The sequence below is a fragment of the Bombina bombina genome, chromosome 5, assembly GCF_027579735.1.
Source record: "Bombina bombina isolate aBomBom1 chromosome 5, aBomBom1.pri, whole genome shotgun sequence".
Classification (NCBI taxonomy): Eukaryota; Metazoa; Chordata; class Amphibia; order Anura; family Bombinatoridae; genus Bombina; species Bombina bombina.
This window is the reverse complement of record NC_069503.1, coordinates 127798349-127815517: the sequence shown is the minus strand read 5'-3', so window position 1 is coordinate 127815517 and position 17169 is coordinate 127798349. Positions and strand designations below refer to the sequence as shown.

The 17169-nt window shown below is 42.6% G+C and overlaps 1 protein-coding gene across 1 annotated transcript in view; it reads left to right on the top strand.

The window, feature by feature from the left end:
• The first annotated feature begins 703 nt into the window (after window positions 1–703).
• The window catches only part of LOC128661387 (uncharacterized), a 509641-nt gene continuing 493175 nt past the window's right edge, over window positions 704–17169 (top strand). The window contains exons 1-2 of the mRNA XM_053715646.1: window positions 704–743; window positions 881–2194. Of these exons, the coding sequence (XP_053571621.1) occupies window positions 704–743; window positions 881–2194 (1354 nt within the window). The remainder of the gene's footprint in view (window positions 744–880; window positions 2195–17169) is intronic.

Sequence of the window (17169 nt, the reverse complement as noted above, 5' to 3'; positions counted from 1 at the left end):
TCCCTTCATCCGTGTCCTAAAGCTTTGGTATTGGTTCCCACAAGTAAGGATGACGCCGTGGACCGGACACACCTATGTTGGAGAAAACAGAATTTATGCTTACCTGATAAATTACTTTCTCCAACGGTGTGTCCGGTCCACGGCCCGCCCTGGTTTTTTTAATCAGGTCTGTTGAATTATTTTTTCTTACTACAGTCACCACGGTATCATATGGTTTCTCCTATGCATATTTCCTCCTGTACGTCGGTCGAATGACTGGGGTAGGCGGAGCCTAGGAGGGATCATGTGACCAGCTTTGCTGGGCTCTTTGCCATTTCCTGTTGGGGAAGAGAATATCCCACAAGTAAGGATGACGCCGTGGACCGGACACACCGTTGGAGAAAGTGATTTATCAGGTAAGCATAAATTCTGTTTTTATTAGTAAATGCAGTCAAAACTTGTCACATTTTTTCTAGTTTAGCAATCTTTGTGATTGTAAGCGGTCTTGTTGCACAAGATTGCCATTTGTAAATCTTTTTTCATTTAATTCAATGTAAGTAAAACTGCAGTAATGTTACCTTGTGGAATTTTTGTGTAAAAAGATATTTCATAATGGTATTTTGTTTTTAATGATATTTTATCAAATTCTTGAGCTATTTATTAGTGGCTGATTTCCTGTAATATAAACAGTAAAATCTGATAAAAACAAATAAAAACTTTCTACATGATAGAACAGATTTTCTTTAATATAGTTTGTGGTCACAGTAGAATGAATAAATGAAAGGGACGTAAAATGTATTCTGCATTATATTTAAAAAAAAATTTTTTTTCCCCATTTCTAGTTGTTAGGTTAAATTTTATTTTACCTAATCTGGACTTTCCTGTACATTTTCATTGATAGACGCTGAAGGAGTTTCGGATGAACAGTCTTTGCCTGCTGCTGATGAACTGAAACTAGAAGATTATAAACAACTTTCAGAGTGCGGAGACACTGAAACATTGGACACTCCTGTAGAAAGTGTCGACCAACCATGTGCTGCAGAAGTATCTGTAGGAGCAATTGCAGAACAAGTCAATGATGAAGAAAGCAAAGCTGACCAGCATTTCTCTTCTGCAGAAGTCCATTCTGACCAGCAAATCTCTCATATCAAAGAGGACTTATTATTCTTGCCTTCTAAAGAAATCCAGCCTGAACACATCTCTCTTGATGAACAAGGAAATAATAATTTATTAGTCTCACCTTTTAAAGAAATCCAGCCTGAACAGCACATCCCTCCTAATGAACAAGGAAATAATAATTTATTTGACTCACCTTCTAAAGAAATCCAGCCTGAACAGCACATCCCTCTTGATGAACAAGGAAATTATAACTTATTAGGCTCACCTTCTAAAGAATTCCAGCCTGAACAGCACATCCCTCTTGATGAACAAGGAAATTATAACTTATTAGGCTCACCTTCTAAAGAATTCCATCCTGAACAGCACATCCCTCTTGATGAACAAGGAAATTATAACTTATTAGGCTCACCTTCTAAAGAAATCCATCCTGAACAGCACATCCCTCTTAATGAACAAGAAAATAATGATTTATTAGGCTCACCTTCTAAGCAAATCCAGCCTGACCTGCAAATTCCTTCTACTGAAGACGGCAAAGAGGATTTATTAAATTTGCCTTCTAAAGAAATAAAGGCTTCACAGCCCTCGTTGGTTGCTGACGAAAGTAATGTCTGCCTGCCTTCCTCTCCTTGTAAAGAAATTCAACCTGATCAGCTAACTTTTGCTGCTGAAGGAATCACTTCCCCTTGTAAAAATAATCCGTCTGAACAGCCAGTTTTTTTGACTGAAGTAAATAAATTTGATTCGTCCACATCCTCGCCTAAAGAATTCATTTTGGAAGAGCCAACCCTTTTTGGAGATGAAAACAAAGTAGATCTGTCTGCCTCCTTATTTGATATCCAGTCTGCAGATCCAGCCATTGTTTCAGAGCATAAAGATGATCTATTTTCCTCTCCTCCTAAAGAAAACCAGCCTGAGCAACCAGCTGCTATTGCAGAAGAAAGTGAAGCACATATGTTTTCCCCTTCTGATCCAATACAGGTAGAACAGGCAGTGCCTTTATCAGAAAACAGCCATACAGAAGATCTGTCCTTATCTACAGGAGCTTCACCACTTGAGGATAAAGATGAGAACTTGGCATCTCTTCAGAAAACACCAGGTAAAATCTTGTTTTTGCTAATTTAAAGTGAATATTCTTGTCTGCCTGTCTGAGAGCATTGAGGCTACCAAAAAGGAAAGACGCATTACGTTTAGGTTAAAAAATTTATAATATGTATTTAGCAAAGCCACTGGATTTTTTTTAGTTCTCATGTAGTCTTTTGTAAAAAAAAGCTCCAAGTTATGCAAGTCTAAAAATGTATAGAATATGTAGCGTCCATTTATCACTTTGATGGACAAGGTTCCCTGGTAGAGAACCTGTCTCCCAGCTTTTGAGGCTTGCGAGACAGCATTTGCTGCCTGCATTTAATATTGCATAATTTTGTGGAGCCCCTACACCTGAAAACTGGGCTTGGTGTGGCCATATCAGCCTTATTTGCAGATATAAACTAGGGTTGATGTTAGATCCCCTGTAAAACATGATAGAAGACTTAGTTAATTTGTCATAATCTACAAAATCAGCCCAAAGCTGGGGATATGTTCTTACTGTTACATTTATTTGAGCAATATGCCATGGTCTATTATGCCATCTGAAATTTCCATGACATAACATGTTTTTATATAATCGGGATTAGATAGTCTTCTACTGCCCAAGGTATATTGTTTTCTATCCCAAATGTTGGTAGTAATTGTAGTTTAATAACCATACTGTTAAAGGAGACTGGTCCATTGTTTAGCCCCTTTGTCAGAAATGTTCATATGCCCTCATGTTACCCATATTTGTTGACTGTTTTTTTCATCCCCATAAAGTCCAACATTGTAACTATATTTTGTTTTATACTTGTTAAGTTGAATGATAAAAAAAATCACAAATTCAATCATAAAAAGTTAATGTACTGTAGATGGTTATTATAACACAGAATAAGGATATTCCACTGAAATGTTGCTAAGAAATTGCATAGGTAAAATTTTGCAATTGACAGAACTGCAATTAAAATGTCGTAGTCTAACATTTATAGCTCACAAAAAAGAAAACTGATATTACTGCAGTTTTCTTTCTTACAGGTGGTGAGAGTCCATGATCCATTACTCCTGGGACTCATTCTTTCCTACCACTAGGAGGAGACAAAGATTCCCAAACCTCAAGAACTCTATAAAACCCCTCCCACCTCACCAGTACCTCAGTCTTCTCTTTTCCTCCTCTGTAGGTGGTCGAAGAATGAAGATGTGCATTTGTTTCTTCAGTGAGAGGGGTTCTCAGATCAAGTTGAGGCCTGTTTCCCCTCAGAGTACAGTGCTTGTTAGAGGGATTTATTTGGAGTATTTGAAGTGACATATATTTCACCAGTACGGATTTAGTCACAAGCAGTGTTCACTCTAAGGCCAGTTTTGTGTGCGACCCATCAATGAAACAGTTAAATAGATCAATTTGGGAACACTATACAATGTAGACTGCAAGGTGTGGTTTGCTAAATACCTGTTTGACTGCAGGGCCTCTCGCAAACTGACCTTAGAGGGAACACTGGTTACAAGCCTTGCCATGGGGGTCACATGGACTTGTCCCTTGCCTTTGTCTGTTGGTTTGTAGATATAACCCTATTCCAGATCCTCTGCTGTTATGTTTTAGCTCTGGTCTTTGGTTCCTACAGGTTTCCTCCAGTAGCAGAGTGCCTTTGTAAGTACTATATTTTCTTAAGACATAGAATCATCAAATACTGTTGGGAATATCACTCCTGGTCAGCAGGAGGAGGCAAATAGCTCCACAGCAAAGCTGTTAAGTATCACTTCCCTTCCCACCCCACAAACCCCAGTCATTCTCTTTGCCTTCGGTGCAAGGAGGAGGTGACGTTTTGGTGTCTGAATTCTTCAATCAAGAGTTTATTTTTTTGAAAGCCAGGGCATCTTTCCTAGCTTGAGAGAGTCTAGCTGTACTCCACGTTAGTGTCTTCAAGCAGTTAGGAACTGTGGGGTGGGCCTCACCGCGTTTTCCTAACAAGTTGCTGCCCTTGTAACAAAGCCAGAGTAGGTTTACTCTGTCCTTTCTTATTTTCACAGGTCTCTGTGAGGAGTGACTTCTCACGCCGAGGGATCTGTCATCCTGCCTGACAGCCAGGGGTGCAGGTAAGTGCCATTTTTGTTCCTTTACAAGAAAGAGACATTGGCACTACATGTATACTGCACTTTATATGGGACTTTAGTCCTAAGTTAGATCAGGACTCATAGGCAGGGAGCAGGCACTGTGAGGCTGTGACAGGGAGAGTTTTTATTGAGCAGTGTGTATTGTCACTGGAGTGTATAAGTATCTCAGGGGGCTCAGATTTTCCTAAGGATCCGTGTTTTTTTAAACAAATGGGCTAGTTACGGTGTCAGGACAAATTCCGAGTTACAGGCCAGGTCCTGCTTCATTACCGAACAAAGTTCAGACTCTTAGTGTGTTATGGCCGCCGTGACCACCTCTGACGTAATAAGAGAGACGGATCCTTCAGGCGGTAGTTCCGTCCTAAAGCGCACAGATTTTCTGTCGGTTAAGAAAATAAGTGTGGCGCAGAAAGAGCGGAACAGGTTGCTTCCCCGTAGAGATTCCTGGATCTGAGAGGCAGGTAGGCACCTCAGCTGTAACACTGAGGTGTAGAGATTCCCGATTGTTTCTTTTTTCAATTCTCCTAGCAATAATACCTATTATATAATTTTTGGCAGTTGGCTATGTAAAGCAGGCTAAAGCACCACTTAGCATAAATGGGGACAATTAAAAATCTTTTTAATTGCAGTATGGGCCCAGTGTGCGTGCCTTCTGTTACATGCAAGCTTTTCCTAGATACTCAAGTTGAACCTCCTTTGCCCTTTTGTTCATCTTGCATTGAGAGGACTTTAATATATAAAGAGACTTTTTGTTGCTGAGCCTCTCAGGTTGCTGCTGTTCAGGCAATGCCGCAGCTTTCTCCTCAAATGTCCCAAGCTTTAACAACTTCATATGCAGTGCCCTGTAGTTCTTCGCAGTCTCCTGGAGGAGTTTTTTTTGCAGGCAGAAATGTCGCCCAGGTATCCTCTGCGGTATCTGAGGCGTTGGCTGCCATTCCAATGCTTCAGGGAAGATGCAAGAGGAAAATTAAAGAATCGGATGGTAAGGTTTCTGATCCAGTTCCGACTACCCATGTTGTTCTTTCTCATAGATCTGAAGAGGAAGATACATCGGTAGCTTCTGAGGGGGAAATCTCCGATTCGGACAGTGTAATGCCTTCTTCTGATACTGAAGTTGTATCCTTCAGGTTTAAGCTTGTACACCTCCATGTACTGTTAAAGGAGGTTTTGGCTACTTTAGATGACTCAGACTCCTGTCATTGTCAATCCCAAGAAATCTAGTAAATTAAATAGATACTTTGATTTTCCCTCCTCTGTGGATGTGTTTCCTGTGCCAGACCGGGCTACGGAAATAATTACTCCGGGAATGGGAGAAGCTGGGGATTCCATTTTCTCCTTCCCAAGTGTTTAAAAAGATGTTTCCGGTTGCTGACTCCATTACGGAGTCGTGGCAGACGGTGCCCAAGGTGGAAGGGGCGATTTCTACGCTGGCTAAGAGAACTATTCCCATCGAGGATAGTTGCTCTTTCAAGAACCCAATGGACAATAAGCTGGAGGCTTACTTGAAAAAGATGTATGTTTATCAAGGTCTCCAATGGCAACCTGCAGTGTGTATTGACACTGTGACAAGTGTGGCAGCCTACTGGTTTGATGCATTGTCTGAGTCTCTTCAAGCTGAGACTTCGTTGGAGGAGATCCAGGATGGGATCAAGGCTCTTAAGTTAGCCAATGCCTTTATTACGGACGCATCTTTACAGGTCATCAAGTTAGGAGCCAAGTTATCTGGCTTTGCTGTTTTGGTGTGTAAGGAGCATTATGGCTGACATCTTGGTCGGCGGATGTTTCAACCAAGTCTAAACTTTTGGCGATTCCAAAAGACCTTGTTTGTACCTGGGTTGACTGAAATAATTTCCGATATCACGAGTAGTAAAGGATCTTTTCTGCCACAAGATAAGAAGAATAGGCTGAAAGGACGTTAGTCATTTCCATTCCTTTTGTAACTTCAGAGGTAAGTCTTTCCCCTCCTCTTCCAAGCTGGAACAGTCAAAGCCTTCTTGGAAACCCAGTCAGTCTTGGAACAATGAAAAGCAGTCTAAGAAGCACGCAGCTGAGTCTAAGTCAGCATGAAGGGGTTGCCCCTGATCTGGGAATGGATCAAGTGGGGGCAGACTCTGTTTTCTCAAGCATGGATACAAGCTGTCCCAGATCCGTGGGCTGTAAGCATAGTATCCCAGGGTTACAAATTAGAATTCAAGACTTTTCCTCCCAGGGGAAGGTTCCACCTCTCAAGATTATCTGTAGACCGAATAAAAAGTTGCGTTCTTGAAATGTGTACAGGATCTTTCCATCCTAGGAGTAATAGTTCCAGTACAGGAAGAGGGTCTAGGGTTCTATTCCAATCTGTGGTTCCCAAAAAAGAGTTTCAAACCTATTCTAGACCTGAAGTGTGTCTCAACAAGTTTCTCAGAGTGCCGTCCATCAAGATGGAGACTATCCATTACATTCTTCCTTTAGTGCAAGAGGGTCAGTTCATGATGACAATAGACCTGAAGGATGCATACCTTCATGTTCCCATTCACAGGGATCAGCACAAATTTCTGAGATTTGCCATTCTGGATAAACACTTTCAGTTTGTGGCTCTTTCATTTGGCCTTGTCACAGCTCCCAGAATTTTCTTAAAGGTCCTGGGGGTGCTTTTGGCAGTGATTCGGTCTCGGGGAATTGCAGTGGTGCCTTATCTGGACGACATTCTGGTTCAGGAGCCATCTTTTCAACTTGCAAAATCTCACACAGAGATCTTGTTGTCTTTTCCTCGCGCTCACGGATGGAAGGTGAATCTGGAAAAGAGTTCCCTTGTTCTGGCTACAAGGGTAGTCTTCCTAGGAACAATTATAGATTCCCTACCTATGAAGATAATTGTGACGGATGTCAGAAAAGCCAAGATTCTTGCCTAGCTCTACAGTCTGCTGTATGACCATCAGTGGCCCAATACATGGAGGTAATTGGTCTGTTGGTGGCTTCCATGGACATAGTTCCATTTGCCCGATTCCATTTAAGAGCTCTGCAGTTATGCATGCTCAGCCAATGGAACAGGGATTATGCAGATCTATCCCAGAAGATAGTTCTAGATCAGGTGACAAGAGACTCTCTTCCGTGGTTGCTGTCTCAGGAACATCTGTCTCAATGGACATGCTTTCGGAGACCCTCATGGGTTATTGTGACCACAGACGCCAGCCTGGTGGGCTGGGGAGCAGTTTGGGACTCTTTGAAGGTGCAAGGTCTTTGGTCTCAGGAGAAATCTGCTCTCCCCATAAACATTTTTGAATTGAGAGCGATCTTTAATTCCTTCATGGCTTGGCCCCAACTGGCCTTAGCCCGGATTATCAGATTCCAGTCGGACTACATAACCTCAGTGACTGACATCAACCACCAGGGGGGAACTCGGAGATTGTTGGCCATGAAGGAGGTGGCGCAAATCATTCAGTGGGCAGAGGCTCACAATTGCTGTCGACATCCACATTCCAGGGGTGGACAATTGGGAAACAGATTTCCTGAGCAGACAAACCTTCCATCCCGGAGAGTGGGAACTTCATCCTGAAGTTTTCTCCAGGTTAACAACCAAATGGGGGTTACCAAAATTGGATCTGATGGCTTATTGGAATGCCAAGCTCCCAAAGTACGGTTCGAGGTCGAGAGATCCTCAGACCTTTCTGATAGACTTTCTGGCAGCTCCTTGGAATTTCCGGCTTGGCATATCTTGTTATTGCTCAGATCAAGCAGGAGAGAGCGTCAGTGATTTTAATAGCACCTGCGTGGCCTCGCAGGATCTGGTATGCAGATCTAGTGGAAATGTCGTCTCTACCTCTGTAGAGACTTCCTCTGAGGAAACATCTTCTACTTCAGGAGCCTTTTCTTCATCCAAATCTCGTTTCTCTGAAACTGACTAGTTGTAGATTGAACGATTAATTCTATCTAAGCGTGGATTTTCTGAGTTGGTCATTGAGACCATGATTCAAGCTTGTAAGCCTGTTACTAGAAAGATTTACTATGAGATATAGCGTTAATATCTTCATTGGGGTGAATCTAAAGGATTCTCTTGGAGTAGTGTCAGGATTCCTAGAATTCTATCTTTCCTTCAGGAAGTTATGGAGAAAGGTTTGTCTGTCAGTACTCTGAAGGGTCTGATTTCTGCTTTATCTATTTTGCTGCACAGACATCTGGCCTTGGTCAGAATCAGGCCTGTGTTTAAATCTGTTGCTCCACCATGGAGCCTTAACCTTGTTCTTAAAGTTTTGCAATAGGCTTTGTTTGAGCCAATGCATTCCATAGATTTTAAGTTGTTGTCTTAGAAGGTTTTGTTTCTTACTGCTATCTCTTCTGCTTGGAGAGTTTCAGAACTTTCAAGCAGATAAGGCGGTTCTACGTACCAAGTTTGGTTTTCTTCCTAAGGTGGTTTCGGATAGAAATATTAATCAGGAAATTGTTGTTCCTTCTCTCTGTCCTAATACTTCTCATATGGAACGTTTGTTACACAATTTAGATGTTGTGCATGCTCTTAAGTTCTATTTGCAGGCGAATAAGGACTTTCGCCAGTCTTCTACATTATTTGTTTGTTTCTCTGGGACCCGTAGAAGTCAGAAAGCTACTGCTACTTCTCTTTCCCTCTGGTTGAGAAGTTAAATACGTTTAGTTTATGAGACTGATGGACAGCAGCCTCCTGAGAGAATCACAGCTCACTCCACTAGTGCTGTATCTTCTTCTTGGGCTTTCACAAATGCAGCTTGTGTGGAACAGATTTGCAAGACTGCAACTTGGCCCTCTCTGCATACTTTTTCAACATTTTATAAATTTGATACTTTTGCCTCGGCTGAGGCTTCCTTTGGAAGAAAGGTTCTTCAAGCCGTGGTGCCTTCTGTTTAGGTTACCTGTCTTGTCCCTCCCTAATTATCTGTGTCCTCTAGCTTGGGTATTGATTCCCAACAGTAATTTATGATGCTGTGGACTCAGTGTCCAGAAAGAAACAAATGTATCAGTTAAGTATACATTTTATTTTTTATTTATTTTGCACTCTAAGTCATCTAGGTTATCACATATATACATTTTTGTAAATATTTTATTATATCTTTTCATGTGACAACACTGAAGAAATGACACTTTGCTACAATGTAAAGTGAGTGTATAGCAGTGTAAATGTGCTGTCTCCTCAAAATAACTTGCAACCATTAATGTCTAAACCGTTGGCAACAAAAGTGAGTACACCCCTAAGTGGGAATGTCCAAATTAGGCCCAATTAACCATTTTCCCTCCCCGGTGTCATGTGACTAGTGTTACAAGGTCTCAGGTGTGAATGGGGAGCAGGTGTGTTAAAGGACCAGTCAATACAGTAGATTTGCATAATCAACAAATGCTTGATAAGAAGACAATGCAATAGCACTCTGAACTTCAAATGAGTAGTAGATTTTTGTTCAATAAATTGCAAAGTTATGTCTATTTCCACTCCACCTGTACCATGTGACAGCCATCAACCAATCACAAATGCATATATTCTTTGAATTCTTGCACATGCTCAGTAGGAGCTGGTGACTCAAAAAGTGTAAATATAAAAAGACTGCATATTTTGTTAATGCAACCAAATAGAGGGGGCGCTAAAGGTGCATGGATAAATCAGTGCAAAAATAAATCACTATGCATGCAAAATACAGAGCAATTTATACATCACAAGAACCAAAATACATAAAACCTTGAAATCTTTGAATAAAGGATAACACAGAGACCAAAGTCTTTCTTAGAAATGTGTGACCGGAGAAGAAGGGATATACAATGTTCTTATGTGGGCTGCCTCCTCCTCACCGACTGGTCCGGGTATAGCTGAAAAAATGCAAGAAAACAGAGGGGCGCCTCATGTGTGGTATAATCAGATGCTATGAAACAAAACAAACAGATTGGAGTCCTGCACAACTAAGAATCTACACCCAGGGTGAGCTGTTACACCTGCCTCAAAATTACAGCCTGCCTCTACCAGCACATAAGTGTGCTACAGGAGTATGTGAGTACCCATTTGTATCATCTAAGAGATATTGCCGGTTATACCTTTAATGGTCTGCACATGTAGTGCTTTCTTTTTGTGTTTTCTAATCTCTCACCAGCTATACAGTATTGCCTGGAGGGTGAGCTGTCACACCTATCTGAAATTGCAGCCGGTCTCTACCAGCACATAGGTGTGCTTCAAGAGTATGTGAGTACTCATTTGGCTCCAATCTGTTTTGTTTCATAGCATCTGATTATACCACACATGAGGCGCCCCTCTGTTTTCTTGCATATTTTGTTAATGGAAGTAAATTGGAAAGTTGTTTAAAATTGTGTGCTCTATCTGAATCATGAAAGTTTAATTTTGACTTGAGTGTCCCTTTAAATTTGGTGTTATCGCTCTCACACTCTCTCATACTGGTCACTGGAAGTTCAACATGGCACCTCATGGCAAAGAACTCTGAGGATCTGAAAAAAAGAATTGTTGCTCTACATAAAGATGGCCTAGGCTATAAGAAGTTTGCCAAGACCCTGAAACTGAGCTGCTGCACGGTGGGCAAGACCATACAGCGGTTTCACAGGACAGGCTCCACTCAGAACAGGCCTCGCCATGGTCGACCAAAGAAGTTGAGTGCATGTGCTCAGTGTCCTATCCAAAGGTTGTCTTTGGGGAAATAGACGTATGAGTGCTGCCAGCATTGCTGCAGAGGTTGAATGGAGTGGGGGAGTCAGCATGTCAGTGCTCAGACCATACACTGCACACTGCATCAAATTGGTCTGCATGGCTGCTGTCCCAGAAGGAAGCCTCTTCTAAAGATGATGAACAAGAAAGCCCGCAAACCGTTTGCTGAAGACAAGCAGACTAAGGACATGGATTACTTGAACCATGTCCTGTTATCCGATGAGACCAAGATAAACTTATTTGGTTCAGATTGTCTCAAGCGTGTGTGGCGGCAACCAGGTAAGGAGTACAAAGACAAGTGTGTCTTGCCCACAGTCAAGCATGGGGGTGGGAGTGTCATGGTTTGGGCCTGCATGAGTGCTGCTAGCACTGGGGAGCTACAGTTCACTGAGGGAACCATGAATGCCAACATGTACTGTGGCATTCTGAAGCAAAGCATGATCCCCTCCCTTCGGAGACCGGGCTGCAGGGCAGTATTCCAACATAACGACCCCAAACACACCTCCAAGAAGATCACTGCCTTGCTATAAAAGCTGAGGGTAAAGGTGATGAACTGGCCAAGCATGTCTCCAGACCTAAACCCTATTGAGCATCTGTGAGGCATCCTCAAACGGAAAGTGGGGGAGCGCAAGATCTCTAACATCCACCAGCTCCGTGATGTCGTCCTGGAGGAGAGGAAGAGGACTCCAATGGCAACCTGTGAAGCTTTGATGAACTCCATGCCCAAGAGGGTTAAGGTAGTGCTAGAAAATAATGGTGGCCACACAAAATATGGACACTTTGGGCCCAATTTGGACATTTCCACTTACGGGTGTACTCACTTTTGTTGCCAACGTTTTAGACATTAATCGCTCTGTGTTATTTTGAGGGGACAACAAATTTACACTTATACAGGCTGTACACTCACTACTTTACATTGTAGCAAAGTGTAATTTCTTCAGTGTTGTAACATGTAATGATTATTATCAAAATATTAACAAAAATGTGAGGGGTGTACTCACTTTTGTGAGATACTGTGTGTGTGTGTATGTGCATATATATATATATATACTGTATATATGTGTGTGTGTGTGTATATATGTGTGTGTGTGTGTGTGTGTGTATATGTGTGTATGTATGTATATATATATATATATTTCTCCAAAATTGGTGTGTCCGGTCCACGGCGTCATCTATAAATTGTGGGAATATTCTCTTCCCCAACAGAAAATGGCAAAGAGCACAGCAAAAGCTGTCCATATAGTCCCTCCTAGGCTCCGCCCACCCCAGTCATTCTCTTTGCCGCTGAACAAGCAGCATCTCCACGGAGATGGTGAAGAGTATGTGGTGTTTAGTTGTAGTTTTTTATTCTACTATCAAGAGTTTGTTATTTTAAAATAGTGCTGGTATGTACTATTTACTCTGAAACAGAAAAGGATGAAGAGTTCTGTTTGTGAGAGGAGTATGATTTTAGCAGCAGTAACTAAAATCGGTTTCTGTTCCCACACTTGACTGTTGAGATGAGATAACTTCAGTTGGGGGGAACAGTTGGCAGACTTTTCTGCTTAAGGTATGACTAGCCATATTTCTAACAAGACTGTGTAATGCTGGAAGGCTGTCATTTCCCCTCATGGGGACCGGTAAGCCATTTTCTTAGTCTCAAACAGAATAAAGGGCTTAATATGGGCTATAAAACTGGTAGACACTTTTATGGGCTAGATCGATTGCTTTATTTGGGCATTTTATACAGCTTGATGTTGAAATTCACACTTTATAACTTTGGGGAACGTTTTTTTATGTCAGGCACTGGTTTAGACACCTTCCCAGTCAGGAAGGGCCTTCTCTGTAGTAGGCAGAGCCTCATTTTCGCGCCATTACTGCGCAGTTACTTTTGAGAGCAGTACATGCAGCTGCATGTGTGTGGGTCTGGAAGTAGTTGAAAAGGTTCCTAGAAGGCTTCATTTGGTATCGTATACCCCCCTGGGTTTGGTAAAGTCGCAGCAAAGGCTGTAGCTGGGACTGTAGAGGGGTTAAAACTGTAACGGCTCCGGTTTCCTCATTTTAAGGGTTAAAGGTCTGAAATTTGGGGTGCAATGCTTTGAATGCTTTAAGACACTGTGGTGAAAATTTAACAATTCCTTCATAGTTTTTCACTATTCAGTAAAAAAGTGTGCCCTGTTTAAAATTTAAAGAGACAGTAACGGTTTTGTTTTAAAACGGTTTTTGTACTGTATTGACAAGTTTAAGCCTGTTTAACATGTCTGTGCCTTCAGATAAACTATGTTCTGTATGTATGGAAGCCAATGTGTCTCCCCCTTCAAAATTGTGTGATAATTGTGCCATAGCGTCCAAACAAAGTAATCACAGTACTGCCACAGATAGTAAAGTTGCCCAAGATGATTCATCAGATGAAGGGAGTAGACATAGTTCTACACCAGTTTTGCCCACGCAGGAGACCCCTAGTACTTCTAGCGCGCCAATGCTTGTTACTATGCAACAATTGACGGCAGTAATGGATAACTCCATAGCAAATATTTTATCCAAAATGCCTGCATTTCAGAGAAAGCGCGTTTGCTCTTTTTTAAACACTGTAGAGCAGGAGGGCGCTGATGATAATTACTCTGTCATACCCTCACACCAATCTGAAGTGGCCATGAGGGAGGTTTTGTCAGATGGGGAAATTTCTGATTCAGGTAGAATTTCTCAACAGGCAGAACCTGATGTTGTGACATTTAAATTTAAATTAGAGCATCTCCGCGCACTGCTTAAGGAGGTGCTATCTACTCTGGATGATTGTGACAACCTGGTCTTTCCAGAAAAATTGTGCAAGATGGACAAGTTCCTAGAGGTTCCGGTGCACCCCGACGCTTTTCCTATACCCAAGCGGGTGGCGGACATAGTGAATAAGGAGTGGGAGAAGCCCGGCATACCTTTTGTCCCCCCTCCTATATTTAAGAAATTATTTCCTATGGTCGACCCCAGAAAGGACTTATGGCAGACAGTCCCTAAGGTCGAGGGGGCAGTTTCTACACTAGCCAAGCGCACTACTATTCCTATCGAGGATAATTGTGCTTTCAAAGATCCTATGGATAAAAAATTGGAGGGTTTGCTTAAAAAGATTTTTGTACAGCAAGGTTACCTCCTGCAACCTATTTCGTGCATTATTCCTGTCACTACAGCAGCGTGGTTCTGGTTCGAGGAGCTAGAAAAGTCGCTTAGTAGAGACTCCGTATGAGGAGGTTATGGACAGAATTCACGCACTTAAGTTAGCTAATTCCTTTATTTTAGATGCCGCTTTGCAGTTAGCTACATTAGCGGCGAAAAATTCAGGGTTTGCAATTGTGGCGCGCAGAGCGCTCTGGCTAAAGTCTTGGTCAGCGGATGTATCTTCCAAGACAAAATTGCTTAATATCCCTTTCAAGGGTAAAACCCTTTTTGGGCCAGAATTGAAAGAGATTATCTCAGACATCACTGGGGGAAAGGGCCACGCCCTCCCACAAGATAGGCCTTTCAAGGCCAAGAATAAGTCTAATTTTCGTTCCTTTCGCAATTTCAGGAACGGACCGGCCTCCAACTCTGCAGCCTCTAGACAAGAGGGTAATGCTTCGCAAACCAAACCAGCTTGGAAACCGATGCAAGGCTGGAACAAGGGTAAGCAGGCCAAGAAGCCTGCTGCTGCTACCAAAACAGCATGAAGGAGTAGCCCCTGATCCGGGACCGGATCTAGTAGGGGGCAGACTCTCTCTCTTCGCTCAGGCTTGGGCAAGAGATGTTCAGGATCCCTGGGCACTAGAAATAGTTTCTCAGGGTTATCTTCTGGAATTCAAGGAACTACCCCCAAGGGGAAGGTTCCACATGTCTCACTTATCTTCAAACCAAATAAAGAGACAGGCATTCTTACATTGTGTAGAAGACCTGTTAAAAATGGGAGTGATACACCCAGTTCCAACCGTGGAACCGAGGAATGGGGTTTTACTCAAATCTGTTTGTAGTTCCCAAAAAAGAGGGAACTTTCAGACCAATTCTGGATTTAAAGATTCTAAACAAATTTCTCAGAGTGCCATCGTTCAAAATGGAAACTATTCGAACGATTTTACCTACAATCCAGGAGGGTCAATTTATGACTACCGTGGATCTAAAGGATGCGTATCTACATATTCCTATCCACAAAGATCATCATCAGTTCCTAAGGTTCGCCTTTCTGGACAAACGTTACCAGTTTGTGGCCCTCCCATTCGGGCTAGCCACTGCTCCAAGGATTTTCACAAAGGTACTCGGGTCCCTTCTAGCGGTTCTAAGACCAAGGGGCATTGCAGTGGCACCTTACTTGGACGACATTCTGATACAAGCGTCGTCTCTTTCAAAGGCAAAGGCTCACACAGACATCGTTCTGGCCTTTCTCAGATCTCACGGATGGAAGATGAACATAGAAAAAGTTCCCAGTCTCCGTCGACAAGAGTTCCTTTCTTGGGGACAATAATAGATTCTTTAGAAATGAAGATTTTCCTGACAGATGTCAGAAAGTCAAAACTTCTAAACGCTTGTCAAGTTCTTCACTCTTAGCTCAGTGCATGGAAGTAGTAGGGTTGATGGTTGCAGCAATGGACATAGTTCCTTTTGCACGAATTCATCTAAGACCATTACAACTGTGCATGCTGAAACAGTGGAATGGGGACTATACAGACTTGTATCCAGTGATTCAAGTAGATCAGAAGACCAGAGACTCACTCCGTTGGTGGCTGACCCAGGATCACCTGTCCCAGGGAATGAGCTTCCGCAGACCAGAGTGGGTCATCGTCACGACAGACGCCAGTCTAGTGGGCTGGGGCGCGGTCTGGGACTCCCTGAAAGCTCAGGGTCTATGGTCTCGGGAAGAGTCTCTTCTCCCGATAAACATTCTGGAACTGAGAGCGATATTCAATACTCTCAGGGCTTGGGCTCAACTAGCAAAGGCCAGATTCATAAGATTCCAATCAGACAACATGACGACTGTTGCTTACATCAACCATCAGGGGGGAACAAGGAGTTCCCTGGCGATGAGAGAAGTGACCAAAATCATAAAATGGGCGGAGGATCACTCCTGCCACCTATCTGCGATCCACATCCCAGGAGTGGAAAACTGGGAGGCGGATTATCTGAGTCGTCAGACATTCCATCCGGGGGAGTGGGAACTCCACCCGGAGATATTTGCCCAGTTGACTCAATTATGGGGCATTCCAGACATGGATCTGATGGCATCTCGTCAGAACTTCAAGGTTCCTTGCTACGGGTCCAGATCCAGGGATCCCAAGGCGACTCTAGTGGATGCATTAGTAGCGCCTTGGGCCTTCAACCTAGCTTATGTGTTTCCACCGTTTCCTCTCATTCCCAGGCTGGTAGCCAGGATCAAGCAGGAGAGGGCCTCTGTGATCTTGATAGCTCCTGCGTGGCCACGCAGGACTTGGTATGCAGACCTGGTGAATATGTCATCGGCTCCACCATGGAAGCTACCTTTGAGACAGGATCTTCTAGTACAAGGTCCATTCGAACATCCAAATCTAGTTTCCCTCCAGCTGACGGCTTGGAAATTGAACGCTTGATTTTATCTAAGCGTGGGTTTTCGGATTCTGTGATAGATACTCTGGTACAAGCCAGCAAACCTCTAACTAGAAAAATTTACCATAAAATATGGAAAAGATATATCTGTTGGTGTGAATCCAAGGGATTCTCATGGAGTAAGATCAAAATTCCTAGGATCCTTTCCTTTCTCCAAGAAGGTTTGGATAAGGGATTATCAGCGAGTTCTCTAAAGGGACATATTTCTGCTTTATCTGTCTTGTTACACAAACGACTGGCGGCTGTGCCTGATGTTCAAGCTTTTGTTCAGGCTTTGGTCAGGATCAAGCCTGTTTACAGACCTTTGACTCCTCCCTGGAGTCTGAATCTAGTTCTTTCAGTTCTTCAAGGGGTTCCGTTTGAACCTCTACATTCCATAGATTTGTTAGAATCTGTTTTTGGTTGCTATTTCTTCTGCTAGAAGAGTTTCTGAGTTATCTGCTTTGCAGTGTAATCCGCCCTATCTGGTGTTCCATTCAGATAAGGTTGTTTTGCGTACTAAACCTGGTTTCCTTCCAAAGGTTGTTTCCAACAAGAATATTAACCAGGAAATAGTTGTGCCTTCTTTGTGTCAGAATCCAGTTTCAAAGAAGGAACGTTTGTTACACAATTTAGATGTAGTTCGTGCTTTAAAGTTCTATTTAGAAGCAACAAAGGATTTCAGACAAACGTCT